The sequence below is a fragment of the Entelurus aequoreus genome, linkage group LG11 (assembly GCF_033978785.1).
Source record: "Entelurus aequoreus isolate RoL-2023_Sb linkage group LG11, RoL_Eaeq_v1.1, whole genome shotgun sequence".
NCBI lineage: Eukaryota > Metazoa > Chordata > Actinopteri > Syngnathiformes > Syngnathidae > Entelurus > Entelurus aequoreus.
In genome coordinates, this window is record NC_084741.1 from 26748686 (window position 1) to 26771007 (window position 22322).

General features: G+C 39.8%; 1 protein-coding gene across 1 annotated transcript in view; it reads left to right on the top strand.

The window, feature by feature from the left end:
- The window catches only part of LOC133659918 (ATP-dependent translocase ABCB1-like), a 139186-nt gene that overhangs the window by 87747 nt on the left and 29117 nt on the right, over positions 1-22322 (top strand). The window contains exons 16-20 of the mRNA XM_062062783.1: positions 6035-6196; positions 6280-6468; positions 6540-6686; positions 6799-6903; positions 9254-9331. Of these exons, the coding sequence (XP_061918767.1) occupies positions 6035-6196; positions 6280-6468; positions 6540-6686; positions 6799-6903; positions 9254-9331 (681 nt within the window). The remainder of the gene's footprint in view (positions 1-6034; positions 6197-6279; positions 6469-6539; positions 6687-6798; positions 6904-9253; positions 9332-22322) is intronic.

The window sequence follows — 22322 nt, forward strand, 5'->3', positions numbered from 1 at the left end:
TAGAACACCTTAAAAAATATCTACAACCACTTGAATTTATTTTTGGTCAAGTCATTACTGCATAATGGAACATAATAGAGTTAGTTGTCCAAACCAGTAGAGAGCAGTATTGCCTGCACTGCTTACTTCACTCCCTTGGTGGTGTTCTACAGTTGCAACAAGGGGGATTTGTTGTTCGCCGGTCTGAGGATCGAAGCTTCAACTGTGTGGCTACTGATCAGGCACTGGAGCAAACCATCAACCGAGAAGGCAAGAGTCAGGGTGGAGTTGTTGGCTTCACACTACGGAAGGGAGCTCTCACAAGATGGCTAATGACAAGACATGTGACCACAGCATATGTAGATGGCATGAAAGAGCTTTGTGACAATGTTGCAAAGAGCCCGAGAGCACACAAGGAGCATGGAGCATCCAGAATGGACAGAGACGAGAGAGACATACAGAAGATAATGGAAGCTGTGGAGCAGAAGCAGAATCCCTTTGACCTTGATAGTGTTCCTGAGGAACTGATCAATATTGCAAGTGGTCAGGTTGCATCAGAGAAAGTTGCAAAAGAGCTCTCAAACTTCCCCCAAGATGGTGCAAAGCAGAATGCCGTCTTTATTGAACAACGTCTGACAAAATCAAAAAGAACAAAGAGCTTCTGGGACCCAGAGAAAAGAAACCAATGTGCAACCTTTAAGGACGTGAAAACATCAGCTGGAGTTAGTGTATCTAGACAGGTTCACATGGACTCAGATGTGCTCTTTCGAAGGTTACTTGCTGTTTCCAAACAAAGAGAGGTGTCCATGGAGACTGTGATGTCTCACGAACTCGCTGCTGTCCCACCATCTTTGTTTTATGATGATGGAAGCATGAGGAAGACCACAAAAGCTGACCTTGCTAAGAAACTGGAGTCTGTCGACCTTGCTAAGAAACTGGAGTCTGTCGTTGAAGAGACACAGGCAGGTGGCTTTGACAATGGTGAGGAGGTGAAGAGGGTTAGGAAGTCAGGTGTTGACTGTTTGAAAGATCTTTACAGTGACCAGGAGGAGGCTGACACAAGGCTGGTGTTACATGCAATACACCTTGTGGAGTCCTATTCTCGTCTCATTGTCAAATGTGACGATACAGACGTACTGGTTCTGCTTGTGTACTATGCAAGCAAAGGGATGTTTGGATCCTCACAAGTTTTCATGCATTCTGGACATGGCCTAAAGGAAAGATTTGTCCCAGTTTGTTCAATTGCTCAGAGTCTTGGAGCAGCTCTTTGTGAGTGTTTACCTGCATGCCACGCCCTCACGGGTTGCGATAGTACAAGCAGCTTGTACAGAATTGGAAAGACCACTGCTTTCACAAGACTGAAGACCCATCTGACTGACTTAAAGGAAATGGCCAAGTTTGGACTGTCTGGAAATCTAGACAAAGCTTTGCCTGTGGCAAAAAAATATGCCCTCCTCCTGTATGGCCAAAAGAAAAAGGAGAATGGCTGTCCTTGTACCAACCTAGATGAGCTGAGGTACACACCAGCATCTACCACAGATTCTTCAGCAGCAAATCTACCCCCAACAGAAGACGCCTTTGAGCAACATGTGTTAAGAGCCTTATACCAAACAGCAGTTTGGCGTCACAGCCATCAGGCCAAGCCTCATCTCTGGAACCCAGTTGGTAGAGGATGGAGGCTCAGACAGGATGGTTCCATTGAACCTATCATGTTTCAGAAGGCACCAGCACCTAAAGAAGTTCGAGTACTGTAAAGATGGAAAATGCAATGAAACCAGCAAATGCCAGTGTCTTTCAGTGGGCTTGACTTGCACTGAGTTTTGCTCTTGCTCTTTCCCAGAGTGCCCAAATATGACCCACTTTGTCACTGATGATAATGTGGATGAGTGACAGGGATGGCTACCAAAAACAGCCCATGAAGAACACCAGCCAAAGAGTTGGGGAGTTTAACGTGAGGAGAGGGCTCATTCCTCCTCAGATTGTTTTGTTTGATGAACATTTGTTTGATTTAATGTGAGGAGAGGGCTCATTCCTCCTCAGAGTGTTTTGTTTGATGAACATTTGTTTGATTTGAAACAGTAATTTAATTTGTACTGTGTGAAGTTAAGTTATAGTTATAAAAAGATCATCCAAACTACAATCCTGTCACCTGTCTCCTTTGTGTGCTATTGCTGAGCTGTGTGCCTCATCCCCCGGTGATGTCAAACGGTACAGTACAATATATTGTTATGCAATGCAACATATTCTTTTATTTGGGACAGTTTATATATTTAGTGATGAATGATAATGCATAGTATTTACATATTTGGCATTGCTGGATTCATCACAACCATGTGTCAATGTTTCACTTTCTTTCATTTGGGAGACCTCATACACTTAGTGATGTAACACACTGACTATACATGCTATATTCATATATTTGGTATCACTGGATTCAGCACAGCCCCATCTTTCCAAAAAGCCATGATGTGTGTGTTTATGACAATCCCTCGCAAAGCAACTACAAAGTAAATGAGAATATTCTGCATAGATATTCATTTTTTGTATGTCCGCTTATTTTAGGCAAGTGTTCATAGGTCTCTATATGTTACACACATCAAGATATTCACATCCAGTTTTTTCTAACAGGTAAAGCAACTTCCTGACCACAATTATGCCAAGTTTCAAAGCTGTCAGAGCTTGTGTTATTAATCTACATAAGTTTATATGGCTTAACTCCCATACGGCCAGGCTGTATTTTTGTTCTTCTTTAAGTTTGGGGTGTATGACAATATGTATCAATTTAACAATGTTTGCAGTAAAATATTTCAACCTAAGAACCCATTTCATATATGGGAGACCTTAGAGATGAGGAAAAACATTGTTAGATTTTGTTCTACCTCCGGTAGGGGTATCTCAAATTTTGAGGGGCATTGTCACTGGCCTACAACACACGCACTCATGGCACTTAGCCAGTGCTGCGTTTATGGCCACAAAAAAAGTCGGACAACCCCAACGCCACACAATGTGTAAATGCCAGGTTGTAACACTGACTCCCTAATCAGATGTGTGCTAATTTTACTGCCATTTATTAAGAATGTTAATCTAAAGATATTATTCATGAAATATGGTCACTAGATTTCATAAATGCTAATAAAAAGATGTATTTTACAGACAGAAAGTTACAGGAACTAAATGTAATCTCTGAAAGGGGTAACATTTGTTTTAAAGGCAGGACCCGCAGACAGACATACAATACTAGCACATAGGTCATGAAAAACATGTTTTTTTGTTATTGTCATTGTAAGAGGGCAAAATCACTTATATCAGAAAATTATTTTAATAAAACATTTAAATTGTTATGATGTCAGGTTTGGGACAGGTGTGGCCACAGTGTGCACGTCTGATGTTGCTCACATGTGCTCCACTGAATGCTCAGGGAGTTTGTGCGTTTGCTCACACACATGAAAAATTAGAGGGAACATTGCATACAATACTAGCACAATCGTGAAAAAATGTAAATCTAAGACTTCAACTGATTGTAATGGAATTGATATGGAAACGATAAAAAAGGTTATAGGAGAGATCTCAGGACCATTAATGTATATTAGTAACCTATCATTTCAAACAGGTAAATTCCCAAACTAAATTAAAATAGCTAAAGTTGCACCAATTTATAAGACTGGAGACAAACATCAATTTACAAATTATAGACCTGTTTCTTTACTTCCACAATTTTCTAAAATCATTGAAAAACTGTTCAATAACAGATTAGAGAGTTTCATAAATAAAAATAGAATACTCGAAGAGAACCAACATGGATACAGAGCTAATGTCTCAACTTCAATGGCTTTAATTGAAATTACAGAAGAAATTACCAATGCAATAGATAGTAAAAAATGTGCAGCAGCGGTTTTTACGGATCTAACTAAAGCATTTGACACAATTAATCACAATATTTTAATCAAAAAACTAGAACGATGTGGCATCAGAGGGTTAGTCTTAAACTGGATAAGAAGTTATCTAACGAACAGGAAACAATACGTGAAGCTAGGCGAACACACGTCTACAACGCTAAATATATCCTGTGGTGTACCTCAGGGATCAATACTAGGTCCTAAATTATTCAATCTCTATATAAATGACATTTTTAAAGTTACAAAAGATTTAAAGTTAGTATCATTTGCGGATGATACAACAGTGTTTTGTTCAGGAGAGAACACACAGAAGATAATACAAATAATAACAGAAGAAATTAACAAATTAAAAAGATGGTTTGACAAAAATAGATTATCGTTGAATCTCAGTAAAACTAAAATAATGCTATTTGGTAACAGTAGAAGAGAAAGTCAAACACAAATACAAATAGACGGAATAGAAATTGAAAGAGTAAATGAAACCAAATTTCTAGGTATAATGATTGATGATAAATTGAACTGGAAATCTCACGTAAAAAATATACAACATAAAGTAGCAAGAAACACGTCAATAATGAATAAAGCAAAACATGTTCTAGACAAAAAATCACTTCATATTCTCTACTGCTCACTAGTGTTACCATATCTGAGTTACTGTGTAGAAATATGGGGAAATAATTAAAAAAGTACACTTCATTCATTAAATGGTGTTACAAAAAAGATCAGTCAGAATAATACATAATGTTGGATATAGAGAACATACAAATCCTTTATTTATTGAATCAAAGATACTGAAATTCCATGACATAGTGAATTTGCAAACAGCTAAAATTATAGACAAAGCAAACTATAACCTGCTACCCAAGAATATACAACAATTCTTCTCAACAAAAGAGGAGAAATATAATCTTAGAGAAAAATGTAATTTAAAACATTTGTACGCACGTACAACACTTAAGACCTTCAGTATATCAGTATGTGGAATTCAATTATGGAATTGTTAAGCAAAGAAATCAAACAATGTACTAATATGATCCACTTCAAGAAACTCTTCAAACTTAAAGTGTTTACAAAGTACAAAGAAGAAGAACCATGATAAACATTCTCAATTTATTTAATCCATCCATTCATTCATTCTTAAAGTAATCTTACTTATCTCATCATATGAAATATGACTTAATTCACCAATTATTATTATTAAATTCTTACTATTATTTATTTATTTATTTTTATTGTGATTACCTATGGAGTTTATTGTGAATAAATTGTGAACAGGAAGTGAACAAAAAGTTTTAGCAACTGTTATGTAAAGAAAAGGGGTAGGATTAAATAAGCTCTGCCTCTTCCTACTCCTTTTCGAACATGTTGAAAAGTGAAACTGGAAATTGTGATGTATCATGTTTGCATATTTTTGTTTGCCATGTTTGTGAAATGCACTCAGTCTTTGTTTAAATTTGTTAAATTACTTTTTCTTCAGAAAATTTCCCTTTTACAATTGCAGAGGGAAAATCACAAAATTGTATTGCAACTTTCACTTTCTCCCCCATTTTTATTGAAACAAACACCTAAAAAAAACTCAATTTCCAACTTTCTTTGAAGAAGTTCTGCGAATTCCAGCATCTAAAAAAACATCCCAAAAACACAGACAACACTCCATTTACCTACCGTGACCTGTATATTTAAATAAATAGTGACATTAGTATTGTGAGAGCCAACACAGAGGACTTACTTCTCTGGCGTAGTGACACATCGGTTTGGTCACGCTGCTCCTCTGGGCACGAACGAGACATTTGCTAATGTCGCTACTTGAGCTCCTGCTGTTGTATCATCTTTGAGTATGTGAACATTTACGACAAGTTATATAAATCATGCCTCTCCCCTTTACAATAGTAGGTTGTGGCACCAAGCAGAGAAGTTGGTCAACTTTGAAATTTCACACTCTACGTAAAATTCCGGACCTTTATTCTTAGAGAGCTTTATAGTCAGAAGAGAGATGACTCTCCATTACCTGCATAGTAGCAGTTTTTTACTGTTTAGAACGCACAGAAAAGGTAACGAGTAATGGTCTTGTCTCACAAAAGGATTCTGAATGTTGGGCACAATTTAAAAAAACTTTAAAGTCTCATGCAATTTATACAAAAGTATTATGTTTTGTGCAGGTCAGACAGGGTCGGACCACCATAATTGTGGCCCATCGCCTCTCAACTATCAGAAACGCTGATATCATTGCTTGCATACAAAATGGAGAGGTTGTTGAGTTGGGGACTCATAGTCAGCTGATGGAAAAACAGGGTGTCTATCACACTCTAGTCACTATGCAGGTAAACTTTTACTCAGCGTTTGGGTGATGTTTATATTTTTAAAACTATCAACCTTGTACTTTGCCATCTTTTCCATCTTACAGACAATTCAAAAAGCAGAGGAGAGGGATGAGTTTCAGCAGCATGAAAAGACACCACCGTCCATAACTATCTCAGCATTTTCTTTGCAAAAAAGGACGTTTTCCTTTGCTTCTTCAGATTCTTCAGAGGGGAAAAAAGAAGAGAAAGAAACGTTGTTACATGCTACAGAAAACACAGTGGATGTAGAATTGGTATTACAAATGTCTCAGTTACGAAAAAGAAGGGAAGGACGTGATTCAGCTCTTTCTCCTCATTTGTGCAGGATGAACATTTTCCACTTGTGTCATTCCTCAAAGTGATGCGTTTCAACCTTCCCGAATGGCCTTACTTTTTGTTTGGAAGCATCTGTGCTGCACTCAATGGAATAATGCAGCCTATGTTTGATGTCATCATCACCAAGTTCATTGTTGTAGGTTACAACTTCTTTCAAGCAAGATCGCTTTTAATGTATGACAAAATCACAAAGAGTGACTTTTTAAACAATTAACAAAGTTATGAATGTGCTTATTTCAAACTTTCAGGTGTTTTCAGGATCTGATCAAGAGGAGATCAGAAAAAACTCTGTGTTCCTTTCCCTGATGTTTGCTGTTATTGGAGTTGTAACTTTTTTCACCGTATTTTTTCAGGTATGCACACATTTTCAACACTATGTTAGTACAGTAATAATCACAGTTAAAATAAGTTGGCTATTATTCATAGTAGGGCTGTGAATCTTCAATTAGATTCTCGGGGGTAGTGATTCAATTCAGAATTGATTCTCGATTCAAAGTGAACACTTTTTTTTATAATATTGGGCCTTCAATAATTAGCTACATTCCTCCATAAAATAGATAACAGCTCAGATAAATGTATATATTTCTTAAAAAAAAAAATGGTTTTGTTTGATAAAATTCTACCCAAACATTTAATAAAGTCAAGTACAAATAAGGCAGGGGTCGGCAACCCGCGGCTCCGGAGCCGCATGCGGCTCCTTGACCACTCTGATGCGGCTCAGCTACATACATGCCGACCCCCCCGATTTTCCCAGGAGACTTATGGAACTCAGTGTCTCTCATAGATTACTCCCAGGGAAAAACTAATCCTATTTACACTCTTACTTACTAAATAAAGGGCGTGCTCTAATTGCACTGCAACAATTGTCCTCTATAGCATTTACATACAGCATGCCAGTCCAGCCACATGTTGCATGTTGTCATTACTTGCACACAGGAGACAGCAAAGCATACTTACTCATCAGCCACACAGCTTACACTGACGGTAGCCGTATCAAACAACTTTAACATTGTTACGTTACAAATATGCGCCACACTGTGAACCCACACCAAAAAAGAATGAAAAACACATTTCTGGAGAACATCCCACCGTAACACAACATAAACACAACAGAACCATTACCCAGAATCCCATGCAGCCCTAACTCTTCCGGTCTACATTATACACCCCCGCTACCACCAAATCCCCCCACACATCAACCCCCCCCCTCTCCGTGCGTTGGTTGAGCGGAAGAGTTAGGGCTGCATGGGATTCTGGGTATTGGTACCGTCAGTGTAAGATGTGTGGCTGCTGAGTTAGTAGCCTTGCTGTCACTTACGTGAGCAAGCTAAAACAGCATTCCACTTGTGGTCGAGCAGGTACACTGTCAGGGCAGACTGTAGAGGGCGCCAAATGTAGTGTCATCACGCTCTGATATTCGGGAGTCTCCCGGGAAAAATTAAAGGGTTGGCAAGTATGACGCTATCAAGCGGCTATCAAGCGACATTCATTCAAAACTCGCGGGCTGCACTAACATCAAATTTCCACATTAAAGTGCGTGCCGGTGCGTGTGTCTGAGACCCCTGGTTAACATAGCACAAAGCATGTAAGCTTTGTATGCGGTGATTTTCATTTTAAATTTTTTTTTGTGGCTCCCATTACTTTCTATAATTTGTGAAACTTGCCAAAATGGCTCTTTGAGTGGTAAAGGTTGCCGACCCCTGAAATAAGGCAACAAGAGAGGTATCCCACATTTCTAAAGTAAATCTGTAGAGCAGATATGGGCATCTACATCAACAATATGATTTGCCTTAGTGTTTGGACAGGACAAATTAAAAAAATAATAACAATTAACACTTTTAAATACGGTTCGACTTCTAGTGATCCCGTGTTAAATTGTGGTTGTCGGAGCAGAACTCTTCTAGTTTGTGTCCCCTCTCGAAAACAAGAAGTAACATCTGGGTGAATTTTGATACAACTTTCAGGAAATGTTCAAAATAGGATAAGGAATTGCTAATAACTTTTTGGAGGTGATCCGCATCACACTCCGGATTCAGGACTTACAATTGCAAGGCAGGGCCTGGCAAAGGTCTGTGCTCTCTCTGTGCTTTTCCATTCCGTAATTTACAGAGAACGTTATTGCTAATTTATATATTTAGTAATTATTTATTTACTCATTTGTCTATTAATTAATGTATTTTTCTACTCATTTATTTATTCACTGTAGTGTGTATTAAAAACTGTTATGATACAAAAAGGGGTAGGGTTAAATAAGCTCTGCTTCCTCCTACTACTTTTCAGACATGCTGTTATGAAAAACTGGAAATAAGGGATGCATCAAATTGTATGCATGTTCGAAATAAACTAACACCATAACCATACTTTTTTTTAATTGATTTTTGATTTTTCTGAATCGATTAAGAATCAAATAAAAATTGCGATTCATTCGAAAAAAAATAAAAATTGTGACACCCCTAAGCCATAGTTTTCAAAAGATAAACTATGAAAACTAAAAAGCACAAAAAGCAATACTTGCTGTTAGTTACCACACCAGGAGTTATATACCATGGTAGAAAGTATTGTACAGTATGTAGTTGTAATTTATATTGAACATCAACACATATTCTCATACTTTTTGTCACTGAATAGACAAGTTGACTCATACAGAATCCAACTCATATTTCCACATTGTTTTAAGTGTGTTTATACCTTTCTGTTTTACAGGGTTTCTGTTTCGGCATAGCTGGAGAGATCCTGACTATGAAACTGAGAGATGCATCATTCAAGGCAATGTTGAGCCAGGTGAGTGTGTCAATTAATTCTCCTCGGACATGAATATTATGTCAAAAGGTTTTGTAACTTGTGTTCCTAACTAGTGATTCCACAAATACACATTGTTAAGTAATTAATTGTTACAATCATTACAATGTAAGTGCATGTCAGTCACATATTAAGCTGTTCAGTGGTTATCGATCAAATACACCTGCTGCTGTACAAATAGGACAAACAACATGTGGAAGTGAGAGGCAATTAGCAAGACAACCCTGATTAAGAAATGTTTTTGCAGATAGTGGCCACAGACCATTTTAGTCTCCTCATTTTTAGATTTCTGGCTTGTTTGGCATTTTTGCAGTCCCCTTGCTGCTCGTGGTAGCATGAGGTGATATGCGCAGCTTACAAATGTTGCTTGGGTATACATTCAGTTCCCCTAGAATGGCCTAACCAAATGCCGTATGATCAAAAGGTTTCCAGCATCTCTAAAATCCTAATCAAGAACATGGAGGATATGCCAGGAAACAGGGCAGTAACACCAGAAAAATTGGGGAACTGCAAGAGTTTAACAATCTAATAGCAGGACTGCTCCTTTGTGCAACAAGGAAAAGAAGGAGCACTTTTGTATTTTATGTAGCCTGACCACTGACCCAGGTCTGGGAGGAGATCCTCCAAGAACCCAAGCACTGTCTTTAGAGAACCATGCCAAAATTTTGGTATGGAGTGCATACAGACAGGTCAAAGCCATCCACTACAAAGTTAATTTGAAGAAATTCACATTTAATGTCAGCCTGTGATGTCATTTTTCCATTTTGATTTTAAGATTTTCTTAGTTAAGTACACAATTTGTCATGATTGGTTTAAGCCAAAGAATGTCCGCGGTGCAGAGAACAAATAATGAAAATAATAACAAAAGGCGCACTCATAAAGGAGTGAGGAAAAATAAAAAAGGATGCACACACAAGGTGTGGCGTAACGGAAAATGCACACAGAAGGTGTGGAGAGGAAACAGTTTACACTACACAGCAGGCAGAACCACAGGAACGAGAAACGTGTGGAATCGGTGTTTTCCTTGATATATCAAAAGCATTTGATACCATTGATTTTGAAATGTTATTGAGTAAATTGCAACATTATGGTGTCAGAGGGGTTTCACTCAGTTGGTTCAGCAGTTATTTATTTGAAAATAAACAACAGCAAATCTCCATGTAAAATTATAACATGTGGAGTTCCACAAGGCTCCATATTTGGACCACTTCTTTTTATATTCTTATATTATATACTTCTTTGTGAACTCATCAATTATTCTTCACAAAGTAAATTTTGCTGATGATGCACATTTTTTCATGTCACACAAAAATCCTGAAAGCCTTCAAACTATTGTCAATAATGAATTAGTTAAAGTAGGAAATTGGTTCAAATGTAATAAATTATCTTTAAATATAAATAAAACAAACTTTATTATATTTCGTTCAAATAAAAGCCGTAAAAACGTTGATAAAATACTGATTTAAATAAATGGTAACGCAATTGAGAGAGTTCAGAGCACTAAATTCCTTAGAGTATACATAGATGGATTTACAAATTTCAAAAGCCATATTGAATATTTAATGAATAAATTACCGGTATCTAAATGTCAGCCTACTCTCAAAATTGAGGCACTTTCTTCCCCTCAACACTCTCCTAATTTTATATCGTACTCTACTTGAACCACATTAAAACTATTGCAATGTCATATGATGTAACACGTATCCTAGTTCTCTTAAAAAACTGGAGATTCTTCAGAAGAAAGCCATACGTGTTATATCATGGGCAAACTTAAATGCTCCCTCAGATCCTCTTTTTTATGGGTACAATCTTCTGAATCTTAGTGAGTGCTTGTATTATGTATAACATAGTAGACGGATTAAATTCTAGACTCTGCCAGCTCATTCCAGTGACCACTACTTCTGATAGACATAACACTAGAAGTAAACCTTTATGAAGAGGGAAAAATTGTCATCTAAAGTGTACAAGCTTTACTATAGCCTGTAGAGGTACGTTGAACTGGAATGAGATTGATAGCCTTATAAAATAATCACGTTCTTTAAACATTTTTAAAAAGCGTTTTAAGCAAAATATTATTGCTGCGTTATGCTGAGTATATTTATCACACCCCACATGGCTGAGGATTTCACATTGGTCGCATAATTTTGTATGATAAGATTATCGCAAATCTTCTAGATGCAACTTTTTTAATTCAATTTGAATAATAGGATATACAGTATAGACTGATTTGGTGGATTCAAAGATTCCTTCTCTATAAATGTCAACCTGTTGGTAGGTTGGTATGGAATTGTAAATGGGTATTAGGTGGGTAGATTTTGAAATTAATTGTATTCTCCTGAATTTTGTATATTATATGATGATGTATATTTGAACCTGTGGGTCCCTATCCATAAACTGTACACTTCTAGGGATTACCCTTTTTCAGAACGAACTCTGATATTAACAAAAGAAACAATAATGTAATTTAAAATTGTCTGTAAATAAATAAAAAAATAAAGCGTGACTGGAGCCATGGCAGGGGAGATGAACAAGATTGGAAGGGTGAACCATCAGGAATTTACTGGTGCTGAATGAATGACCCGGAGAGCTTATGTAGTCAGGACAAAATAGGTAACGTTTGTGCAAAGGTGACTCCGCCCTGTGGCCCCAAAACCAGGCACTGCAACGAAAAGCAGACAGGCAGCAGCAGAGCTGCCAGATCAGAAGAATCAGAATCAGAAGAGTTTTTATTGCCATTGTTTGACAACGGGTTCACAAACTAGGAATTTTACTTGGCGCAATCGTGCAACATAAAACACATATAACACAGAATAGAATAACATGAGCTGTAACTGAGCTATCAGATCTTGTTATTGTTCATGTGCCTGATGGCCGAGGGGAAAAAAATGTTCAGGTGGCGGGAGGTGTGGGTCTGGATGGACCGTAGTCTCCTGCCTGAAGGGAGAGGGGAGAATAGTTTGTGTCCAGGGTGAGAAGAGTCAGCTGTGATCCGACCCACACGCCTCCTGGTTCTGGAGGAGAACAGCTCCTGGAGGGGTGGGAGTTTGCAGCCAATCACCTTCTCAGCAGCACGTACCATGCGCTGCAGTCGATGCTTGTGGCGCCGGGGAACCACACGGTGATGGAGGAGGTGATGATGGACTCGATGATTACTGAGTAGAACTGCACCAGCATCTTGGTCGGCACCTTCAGTTTTTTCAGCTGCCGCAGGAAGTACATCCTCTGCTGGGCCTTCTTGATGAGGGAGCTGATGGTCGGCTCCCACTTGAGGTCCTGGGTGATGGTGGTGCCCAAGAAACGGATGGAGTTCACAATGGAGACGGGGGTGGGAGAGTCAATCAGGGTGAGGGGGGATGGTGGGGCTCTGACTTTCCTGAAGTCCAAGATCATCGCCACTGTTTTCTGGGCGTTCAGCTCCAGGTTGTTGAGGCTGCACCAGGACGCCAGCCGGTCCACCTCTCTCCTGTAGGTGGACTCGTCGCCATCCGAGATGAGCCCGATGAGAGTAGTGTCATCCGCAAACTTGAGCAGCTTTACCGACTGGTGACTGGAGGTGCAGCAGTTTGTGTACAGGGAGAAGAGCCAGGGGAAAAGTACACAGCCCTGAGGAGTACCAGTGTTCGTGATTCGACTGTCCGAGACAATCTTCCCCAGCCGCACGTGCTGTCTTCGGTCTGTCAGGAAGTCATTGATCCAACTGCAGAGGGAGTCGGGCACGCTGAGCTGGTAGAGCTTGTCTTGTAGCAGTCCAGGGAGGATGGTGTTGAAGGCAGAGCTGAAGTCCACAAATAGGATCCGGGCGTAGGTTCCTGGGGAGTCCAGATGCTCCAGGATGAAGTGGAGGACCAGGTTCACTGCATCATCCACAGACCTGTTGGCTCTGTAGGCGAACTGCAGTGGGTCCAAGAGGGGGAAGGTGATGTCCTTGAGGTGGGGCAGGACCAAGCGCTCAAAGGACTTCATGACCACAGACGTCAGCGCCACCGGCCTGTAGTCATTAAGTCCTGTGAGCCGTGCTTTCTTGGGGACAGGGACGATGGTGGATGTCTTGAAACAGGACGGCACGCGGCATAGCTCCAGAGAGGTGTTAAAAATGTCAGTGAAGACAGGAGCCAGCTGATCCGCACAGTGTTTCAAGGTGGGGTGGGAGACACCATCCGGCCCGGGGGCCTTCTGCGTTTTCAGCTTCTAAAACTGCCCGCGTACATCCTCCTCTCGGATGGAGAGGGCCTTTGATGAAGTCCTATGATGTTCTTGGAGTCCTTTAATGTCCTTGGAGTCCTTTAACCCTTGTGTGGTGTTCGGGTCTGTGGGACCCGTTTTCGATTTTTATTAAAAGAAAAATGATACAATTAATTTTTCAAACTGAGACTCACTGGCTTTGGCTCATTTTCTGTGAAGAACGTATATCAGAATACATATTTAATGAACACACACCATACACCCCCCCTACACATTTCTATTACATATAAGATGTCCGGGTCCACTGGACCCGGGGCTAATAGAAGTGTGGAAATTGATGTTTTGTGTATCACACACACACACACACACACACACACACACACACACAGCCGGCCTAGACAGGGGGAGGACAGAGTGTAGGTACACAGAACATCAGAGGGTCAAATGTGCGACAAAATGAGAGCAGACAGTGTTGACAAACAATGTTGCAACCTTGTGTGGGAACCACAGGTGCAGAAACACAAAAGAAGAATCCCTGTGGGATGCAGAAACTGGCAAAGAAATTTCCATGCAACGTTCATATTGTTGTTACTCAGCCAGTGTTTGTGGGTCTTAGACGTAGACTTACTTTTTATTGTCATTCAAATTTGAACTTTACAGTACAGATAAGAACGAAATTGCGTTGCATTAGCTCATGGTAGTGCAGGATAAAAAAGCAATAAAGTGCAGATATAAATAAATAGATTACTGTACAGATAAATATATTGCACTTTTGCATATGCATCCACGTTTATGGATGTATGTTATATAGTCTTTATATTCCAGTGAGTTAATCCCTTTTTGGGGGAAATTGAGGGGATTATTATGATGCGTTCATGAGTCTTACGACCTGAGGGAAGAACCTGTTACAGAACCTGGAGGTTCTGCTATGGAGGCTGCGGAACCTCTTTCTAGAGCCCTGGTCAGGCAGCGGCTTTTTGCGATCTGGATAGGAGGAAGAGGAGTCCTGATGATCTTTTCCGCTGTCCTCACCACTCTCTGGAGAGACTTCCAGTCTGAGGCACTGCAGGCTCCAGTCCAGACAGAGATGCAGTTGGTCAGTAGGCTCTCTATAGTGCCTCTGTAGAATGTGGTGAGAATGGGTGGAGGGAACTGTGCTCTTTTCATCCGAAGCAAAAAGTGCATGCGCTGCTGAGCTCTTTTTCCAAGTGTAGGGACCAGGTCATATTGTCAGTTATCTGCACCCCCAGGAACTTGGTGCTGCTTACCATCTCCACCGCTGTGCCATTGATGAAGAGTGGAGCGTGGCTGGACTGGTGCTTCCTGAAGTCGACGATGATCTCCTTGGTCTTGTCGACGTTCAGGACCAGGTTGTTGGTTCTGCACCAGTCAACCAGATGTTTCACCTCCTCCCTGTAGTCCATGTCGCTGTTGTCACGGATGAGGCCCACTACTGTTGTGTCGTCCGCATCCTTCACAATGTGGTTAGTAGTGGACCTGGCGCAGCAGTCACGGGTCATCAACGTGAACAGCAGTGGACTCAGGACTAGGAATGATACTTGAACCCGGTTTTCCCGGTTGTTCGATAAGAAAAGAACCGAGTCCTCTGACTCGAATCCCTTTTTGAGAACCGGTACCCGTTATCGAGACCACTATAGTAAAGAAAAAGAGTTGGTTCTTTATTCGAATCCCTGTGAACGAATCTCGTCCCGACAAGAATTGCCGGTAATTGCCATATCTGCTCACTTGTAGTAACGTTACCTCTTATGTCAACCAGGACTGCAGTAATGTTAGCTAGACTAACGTTACCTAAGCATAGTCAGCGGCTAACGGTAACGTTAACGTGAGCCTTTTTGTATGTGTCTGATAACGTTAACGTTATCTTGTAATCTACACCACGACAGAGTTTGCAAGTCTGTCTAATAAACTAGCGCTTTCTTTATTTCTTTAGTTTATTTGGAACATGAGCACACTTACAGTATAATATATCACAGTTTCATATAATTTCACTTTACATGAGTAGGAAGAAGTAAAGCTTATTTAATCCTACCCCTTTCCCACTTCTTAGCGTTTACAAATATATACATCATTTACTGACCTTTTTATAATAAAATATCTGTGAATTAGTATATACAACAGTTTTATAATATGTAATTAATTAATTCAGTCATTATTAATGTATTGAGATGAAGAATATTGTAGTGGCTTGTCCGAAGCTTAAACAGCAACAAAAGTGAGTTTAGTACAAAAGGTTTATTTACCCATAGTCAAAAGCGCAAAGTTGGATTGTTTTGTCCGTGCAAACAAACAGACGTCCTCCGGAGGACACAAGAATCAAGCAATCTCTCTCAGCCCTTGTCACTTGGCCATTTTATCTATTTCCCTCATGCGTCAAGGTCCCGTTTTTTTCGACCTGTTTGTTTTGCAACATCCTTGAATCCCTTAGTCATGCTTAGACAATCAAAACATTTTGTAGAATGGTCAGAGCGACTCCATATTCAACTTTGTCCTACATCTGGTCCTTCAATGGTATAGAATAGAAGAGAAATGAAATGAGCAGACATTCTTGATAGACACGAAATATAGTTCAAAGGTCAGAAATTCTACTACAATATCTTATTTTCAATAAGGTTGAAAGTATTTCTCATAATTCTTCTTCTTTGTACTTTGTAAGCACTATTCCTTTGAACAACCTCTTAAACTAGATCATATCAGTACAATGTTTAACTTCTTTACTTAATCCCTTCCATCATTTAATTCCACATCATTTTAGCTGTTTGCAATTTTACCAAATCATCGAACTTTAATATTTTTGACTCAATAAATAAAGTGTTTGTATGTTCTCTATATCCAACATTATGTATCAGTCTAATTAATTTTTTTTGTAACACGGTTAACGAATGTAGCGCACATTTGTAGTTATTTCCCCACATTTCTGCACAATAACTCAGATATGGTAATGGTAGGGGGACCCGAGCTTTGATGAGCTGAAGGCCGTTCGTGACGACAGTAATGTGTGTTGAGGTCCTGAGCGAGAGTCTGATCATTCAGGGCCTGGGAGGCTTTGGGTTTATAGTTCGTAAGGGCCCTTAATCCTCTCCACACAGCTGCAGAGTCATTGGAGTTTAACTGTTCCTGTAGACGGTGAGAGTACACAGATTTAGCTTTCTCCACTTCCCTGTTGGAGTGGTACTTCGCTTCTCTGTAGGTACTCTGGTCCCCGCTCCTCCACGCAGTGTCCTTTTTCTTGCGCAGCTGTCGGAGCTTGGGTGTGAACCAGGGCTTGTCGTTGTTATAACTGGCCCTGGTGCGCGTTGGAATGACGCGCGCCTCATTGAACTGTATGTATGAGGTCACAGTGTCCGTATACTCGTCCAGATTGTCCGTGGCCGCTCCAATTGCCTCCCAGTCTGTCGTCTCCAAACATGCGCACAGCTCCTCCACAGCCTCGGCGGTGAAACACTTAATGGTCCTCATAACAAGTTTAGCCAGTTTCAGTCTCTGTCTGTATGAAGGGATTAAGTGCACCATCACGTGATCTGATAGTCCGAGAGCAGTGCGCGGGACTGCATGATATGGCTTGCATATTGTGGTGTAACAGTGATCCAAAGTGTTCTCCTCTCTGGTCGGGCATTTAATAAACTGCCGATACTTTCCCTTGTTAAAGTCACCAAGCACGATAACAAGAGAGTCCGGAAAAGACTGTTCCACATGTAAGATCTGGTCTGCAAGCGTGCGCTGAGCGTCATGCACGTCCGCGCTTGGCGATATGTAGACAGCCACCAGTATAAATGAAACAATCTCACGCGGTGAGTAAAAGAGCTTACAGTGAATGAAAAGATATTCCAGAGCAGGAGAGCACTGTTGTGATATCACTGTCACGTCTGTACACCAGTTGTTGTTGATGAAGAAGCAGACTCCACCGCCTCTTTTTTTGCCGGAGAGCCCCGCGTCTCGGTCCGCGCGGAGAAGATGAAAGCCCTCCAGTTGAACCGCGCTGTCCGGGACACTTGCGCTCAGCCACGTCTCAGTGAAGCACAAAACACAAGATGAGGAAAAGTCCTTGTTTCTTCTCATCAGCAAAGCTAGCTCGTCCATCTTGTTGGTAAGTGAGCGGACGTTAGAGAGAAAGATGCCAGGTAAGGGCGTGCGTAATCCCCGTCTGCGGAGACGGACAAGGGCGCCCGCTTGAAATCTTCGGTGCGGTTTCCCTCTTTTGATCAAATAATGGACCAAATCCGCAGCTGACGCTAAGATGACCGGTAACAAGTCCGTAGGGGTGATGGATCTGATGTTTAGTAGCTCTTCGCGGGTGTAAGAGCACGCGGACACACTATTTACGCACAAAAACAAACAAAACAGAGCGCAAGAGAGCACCGAGGCAGCCGTCATCGGCGCCATGATGATGATGATGATCATGACACAATTTATAGTATTGGGACACATACAGTATACGTAAATAGGGCTAAGATAAAAATTGATTGAAAAAAGAGGAAAGAAGTGAAATTATTAATCAGGTCCTCCAGGATTTCGCAATTATGGGATTGCATTAATTCAACCATTCCTGACGTGTATCCACCAACCCGACAACTTTCACTCATCTCTGCAACTTTCCTGGATATTTTGGCCAATCATCGTCATTTCGGCAATAGAATCCATCCCTAAGTAGCTCTAAACCAGGGGTCTCCAAACTTTTTGACTCGGGGGCCGCATTGGGTTAAAAAAAATTTGGCCGGGGGCCAGGCTGTATATATCTATAGATATATATATATATATATATATATATATATATATATATATATATATATATATATATATATATATATATATATATATATATATATATATATATATATATATATATATATATATATATATATTAGAGATGCGCGGATAGGCAATTATTTCATCCGCAACCGCATCACAAAAGTCGTCATCCACCCGCCATCCACCCGAACTAACATTTCATCAAAACCACACCCACCCGCGATCCACACGTTGTTATATATCTAATATAGACGATGCAAGGCATTAGTGAGGTTACAAAGCTTTTGCTTGTTAAAGACAGGAGACTGATCCAATGCAGCAGAGACATTCAATGCGTGCCACGCATTAATATCTCTTGGCCATGCATTAGAGGCTAAGAGATATTAATCGTGATAATATTATTTATCATTATTATAATATTATTGTCATTTCCATTAAGAAAGTGTTGACTATTGTTGCCAATGCCCTCAGATCAGGAGTGCGTTCCTCACACTTTGTGTGCGCAGTTGCAGTAAGCAGAACGATGCTTTTAAGAAGTTAAAAAAATGTTTTAGAAATACTAGGCCTATATTTTCGTTAGCTAAAAAAATGTTCTGAATTTATTTCAATGAATATTAACTTGTTAACGGTATAATGCTCAAATAGGGACGAGGGCGGGGTGCACAGTGAAACAGTGAACAATTTCGCAACAAAGTGCCTGTTAAAAAAAGGAGACTGATCCAATGCAGCAGAGACATTCAATGCGTGATAATATTATTTATCATTATTATAATATTATTGTAATTTCCATTAAGAAAGTGTTGACTATTGTTGCCAATGCCCTCAGATCAGAAGTGCGTTCCTCACACTTTGTGTGCGCAGTTGCAGCAAGCAGAACGATGCTTTTAAGAAGTTAAAAAAATGTTTTAGAAAGACAAGGCCTATATTTTCGTTAGGTAAAAAAAATGTTCTGAATTTATTTCAATGAATATTAACTTGTTAACGTTATAATGCTCAGGAGGGCGGGGTGCACTGTGAAACAGTGAAAAATTTTGTGACAAATATGAACCTTTATTGATTGATCCGCAGCCATGACAAAATATCAGACAATCTCCATTGTCAACGACAGGCAGGAAAATAAAGATAAACACATAGCCTATGTTGTAGGCATAGGCATAGGCTCATACGTTTTTAAGTTGAAATAAAAAAATAAATAAAAAATGTGCCTCAATCACACGCACAAACTTAAATTATACAATAACATATGTATGTCATCCCTATTTAAACAAAAATAAATTAAATAAATAATAATAATAACTTACTTGCAACTTATTGGCCAAGGCAAATAGCTGAAGGAGGGAAATCAAACCCATCAGACTGCACTTTATCATCAAACTTGAATTATAATGAAAATAGACGGTCGCGACAAACAAAGCAGGCCTTACATTGTAGCCAATCGGAGATGCGCTTCACTTGAAAGCGAGGCCAAATAATTAACACACAAACTCGAATAGAAAAAAAAACACAATAAACAACGCAATTGCCTTAATTCCTTTGCATTGTAGTGCGCCCAAACAACACGTAACCATCACAATTATTCAGCTGACCAAACTTAATATAGGTTAGACATGGGCTTATTTGGTATAGCCTAGGTCAGGGGTCACCAACCTTTTCAAAACCAAGAGCTACTTCTTGGGTACTGATTAATGCGAAGGGCTACCAGTTTGATACACACTTAAATAGATTGCGAGAAATAGCCAATTTGCTCAATTTACCTTTAACTCTCTGTTATTATTAATAATTAATGATATTTATCTTTGTGGAAACACTGATCATCTTAATGATTTCTCACAATAAATATATATAGAAACAGATAAATATCAATATGCAACACTTTATTTTTATATTTTCTCTAAGTGCACATTTTTCAAATTGAACATTTTCAAATGATCACTTCTAAGACACACTAAATCACAATATCCCATTTTAACTAGCTAGCCACTAACATTTTTTAACAAATCATGAATTACTTTGCACCATGTTTGTACAAATAATAACTCATGTAAAATACAAAAGTCAATTTTCAAATTTTTAAATAAATCATGTCACACTTTGAACTGGACCGTCAGTTAGTGAAGACCAAGTCTTTAAAATATTTTCTTGGATTTTCAAATTCTATTTGAGGTTTGTCTCTCTTAGAATTAAAAATGTCGAGCAAAGCGAGACCAGCTTGCTAGTAAATAAATACAATTTAAAAAATAGAGGCAGCTTACTGGTAAGTGCTGCTATTTGAGCTATTTTTAGTACAGGCCAGCGGGCTACTCATCTGGTCCTTACGGGCTACCTGGTGCCCGCGGGCACCGCGTTGGTGACCCCTGGCCTAGGTAACGTAGACTAATTCGTTTAACATATCCAACCGTATGTCTACTTACTTTTTTTTTTGTTAGCACTATGCAGGAATAAAATGGCATCTACAGTGCCAGGATTCAGGCGAGAGCGCCTGGCCTCTAAAATGCGCCGTGCTGCGCTGAAGGAGCGCTCACTTGCGGCACTTGTTGCTGCGACGCATAGGAAGGATTCTCTTTATACATTTAACTATGTATATATATTTCCGAATTGGTTCAACCGCCACCCGCCCGAATCTATTTAAAATCTATTTTTTTCGTCATGCATCCGCCCGACCCGCGGATAATCCGCGGACACCGCGGGTGTGTCCGCAAACCGCGCATCTCTAGTATATATATATATATATATATATATGTATATATATATATATATATATATATATACATATATACATGTATATATACAATGTATATATACATTGTCTTTATAATCCGTTTTGTCATTTAACATCAATTAACATTGATGTTCATCAACATTTAACATTGTCACGTTATCGATGGGAAAATTCATTTTTAGACAATATGATTTGCCTGAGCGGCTAGGAGACACCAAGAGTAACAAGCGGCAGAAAATAAATTAGAACGGAAAGATTAAAAAAAAAAAAAAAAAAAATTTTTTTTTTTACTTGGGACTTCCTGTGGGCCGGATTTTGGATGCTGGGGGGCCGGATCCGGCCCACGGGCCGTAGTTTGGGGACCCCTGCTCTAAACTGTTACAATAAAATGTGTCCCTGCAATGGCCTGTATCGTCTAGGCACTTCTTCACTTGCCTTGATAACATTGACAGAGATGTGGACATGTGCTGATAATCTTTTATCATACTGTATATCATTGACAGTCGTCCAACAACTTATTAGCTCAATTCATTCCATGACCACGCTCTTCACTTAAAACACTCATATGGCAAAACAGCTCCATTCATTTAAATGAATTTAAATACATTTAATCTGTGCTTGCCCCCCCCCCCCCCCCCCCCCCCAAACACCTACACTGCTAAAGGTTTGGATTCCAATGGTTGGAAAACAAAGTTTTGTCAACCTTTAGCTGTAAGCTAATGTCAGCAATTAAAGGCCTACTGAAACTCACTACTACCGACCACACAGTCTGATAGTTTATATATCAATGATGAAATCTTAACATTGCAACACATGCCAATACGGCCGGGTTAATTAAAAAGTGCAATTTTAAATTTCCCGCCACACTTCCGGTTGAAAACGTCTAGATAAGATGACATATGCGCGTCGTAAACGGTTGATACGGGAAGTATTGGTACCCCATTGAATACAATACAAAAAGCTCTGTTTTCATTTCATAATTCCACAGTATTCTGGACATCTGTGTTGGTGAATCTTTTGCAATTTGTTTAATGAACAATGGAGATTGCAAAGAAGAAAGTTGTAGGTGGGATCGGTGTATTAGCGGCTGGCTGTAGCAACACAACAAGGAGGACTTACTCGGATAGCAGACGCGCTAGCCAATGCTAGCTGCCAACCGCATCTGTGATCGGGTGAAGTCCTTTGTCGCGCCGTCGATCGCTGGAACGCAGGTGAGCACGGGTGTTGATGAGCAGATGAGGACTGGCTGGCGTAGGTGGAGCGCTAATGTTTTTATCATAGCTCTGTGAGGTCCGGTTGCTAAGT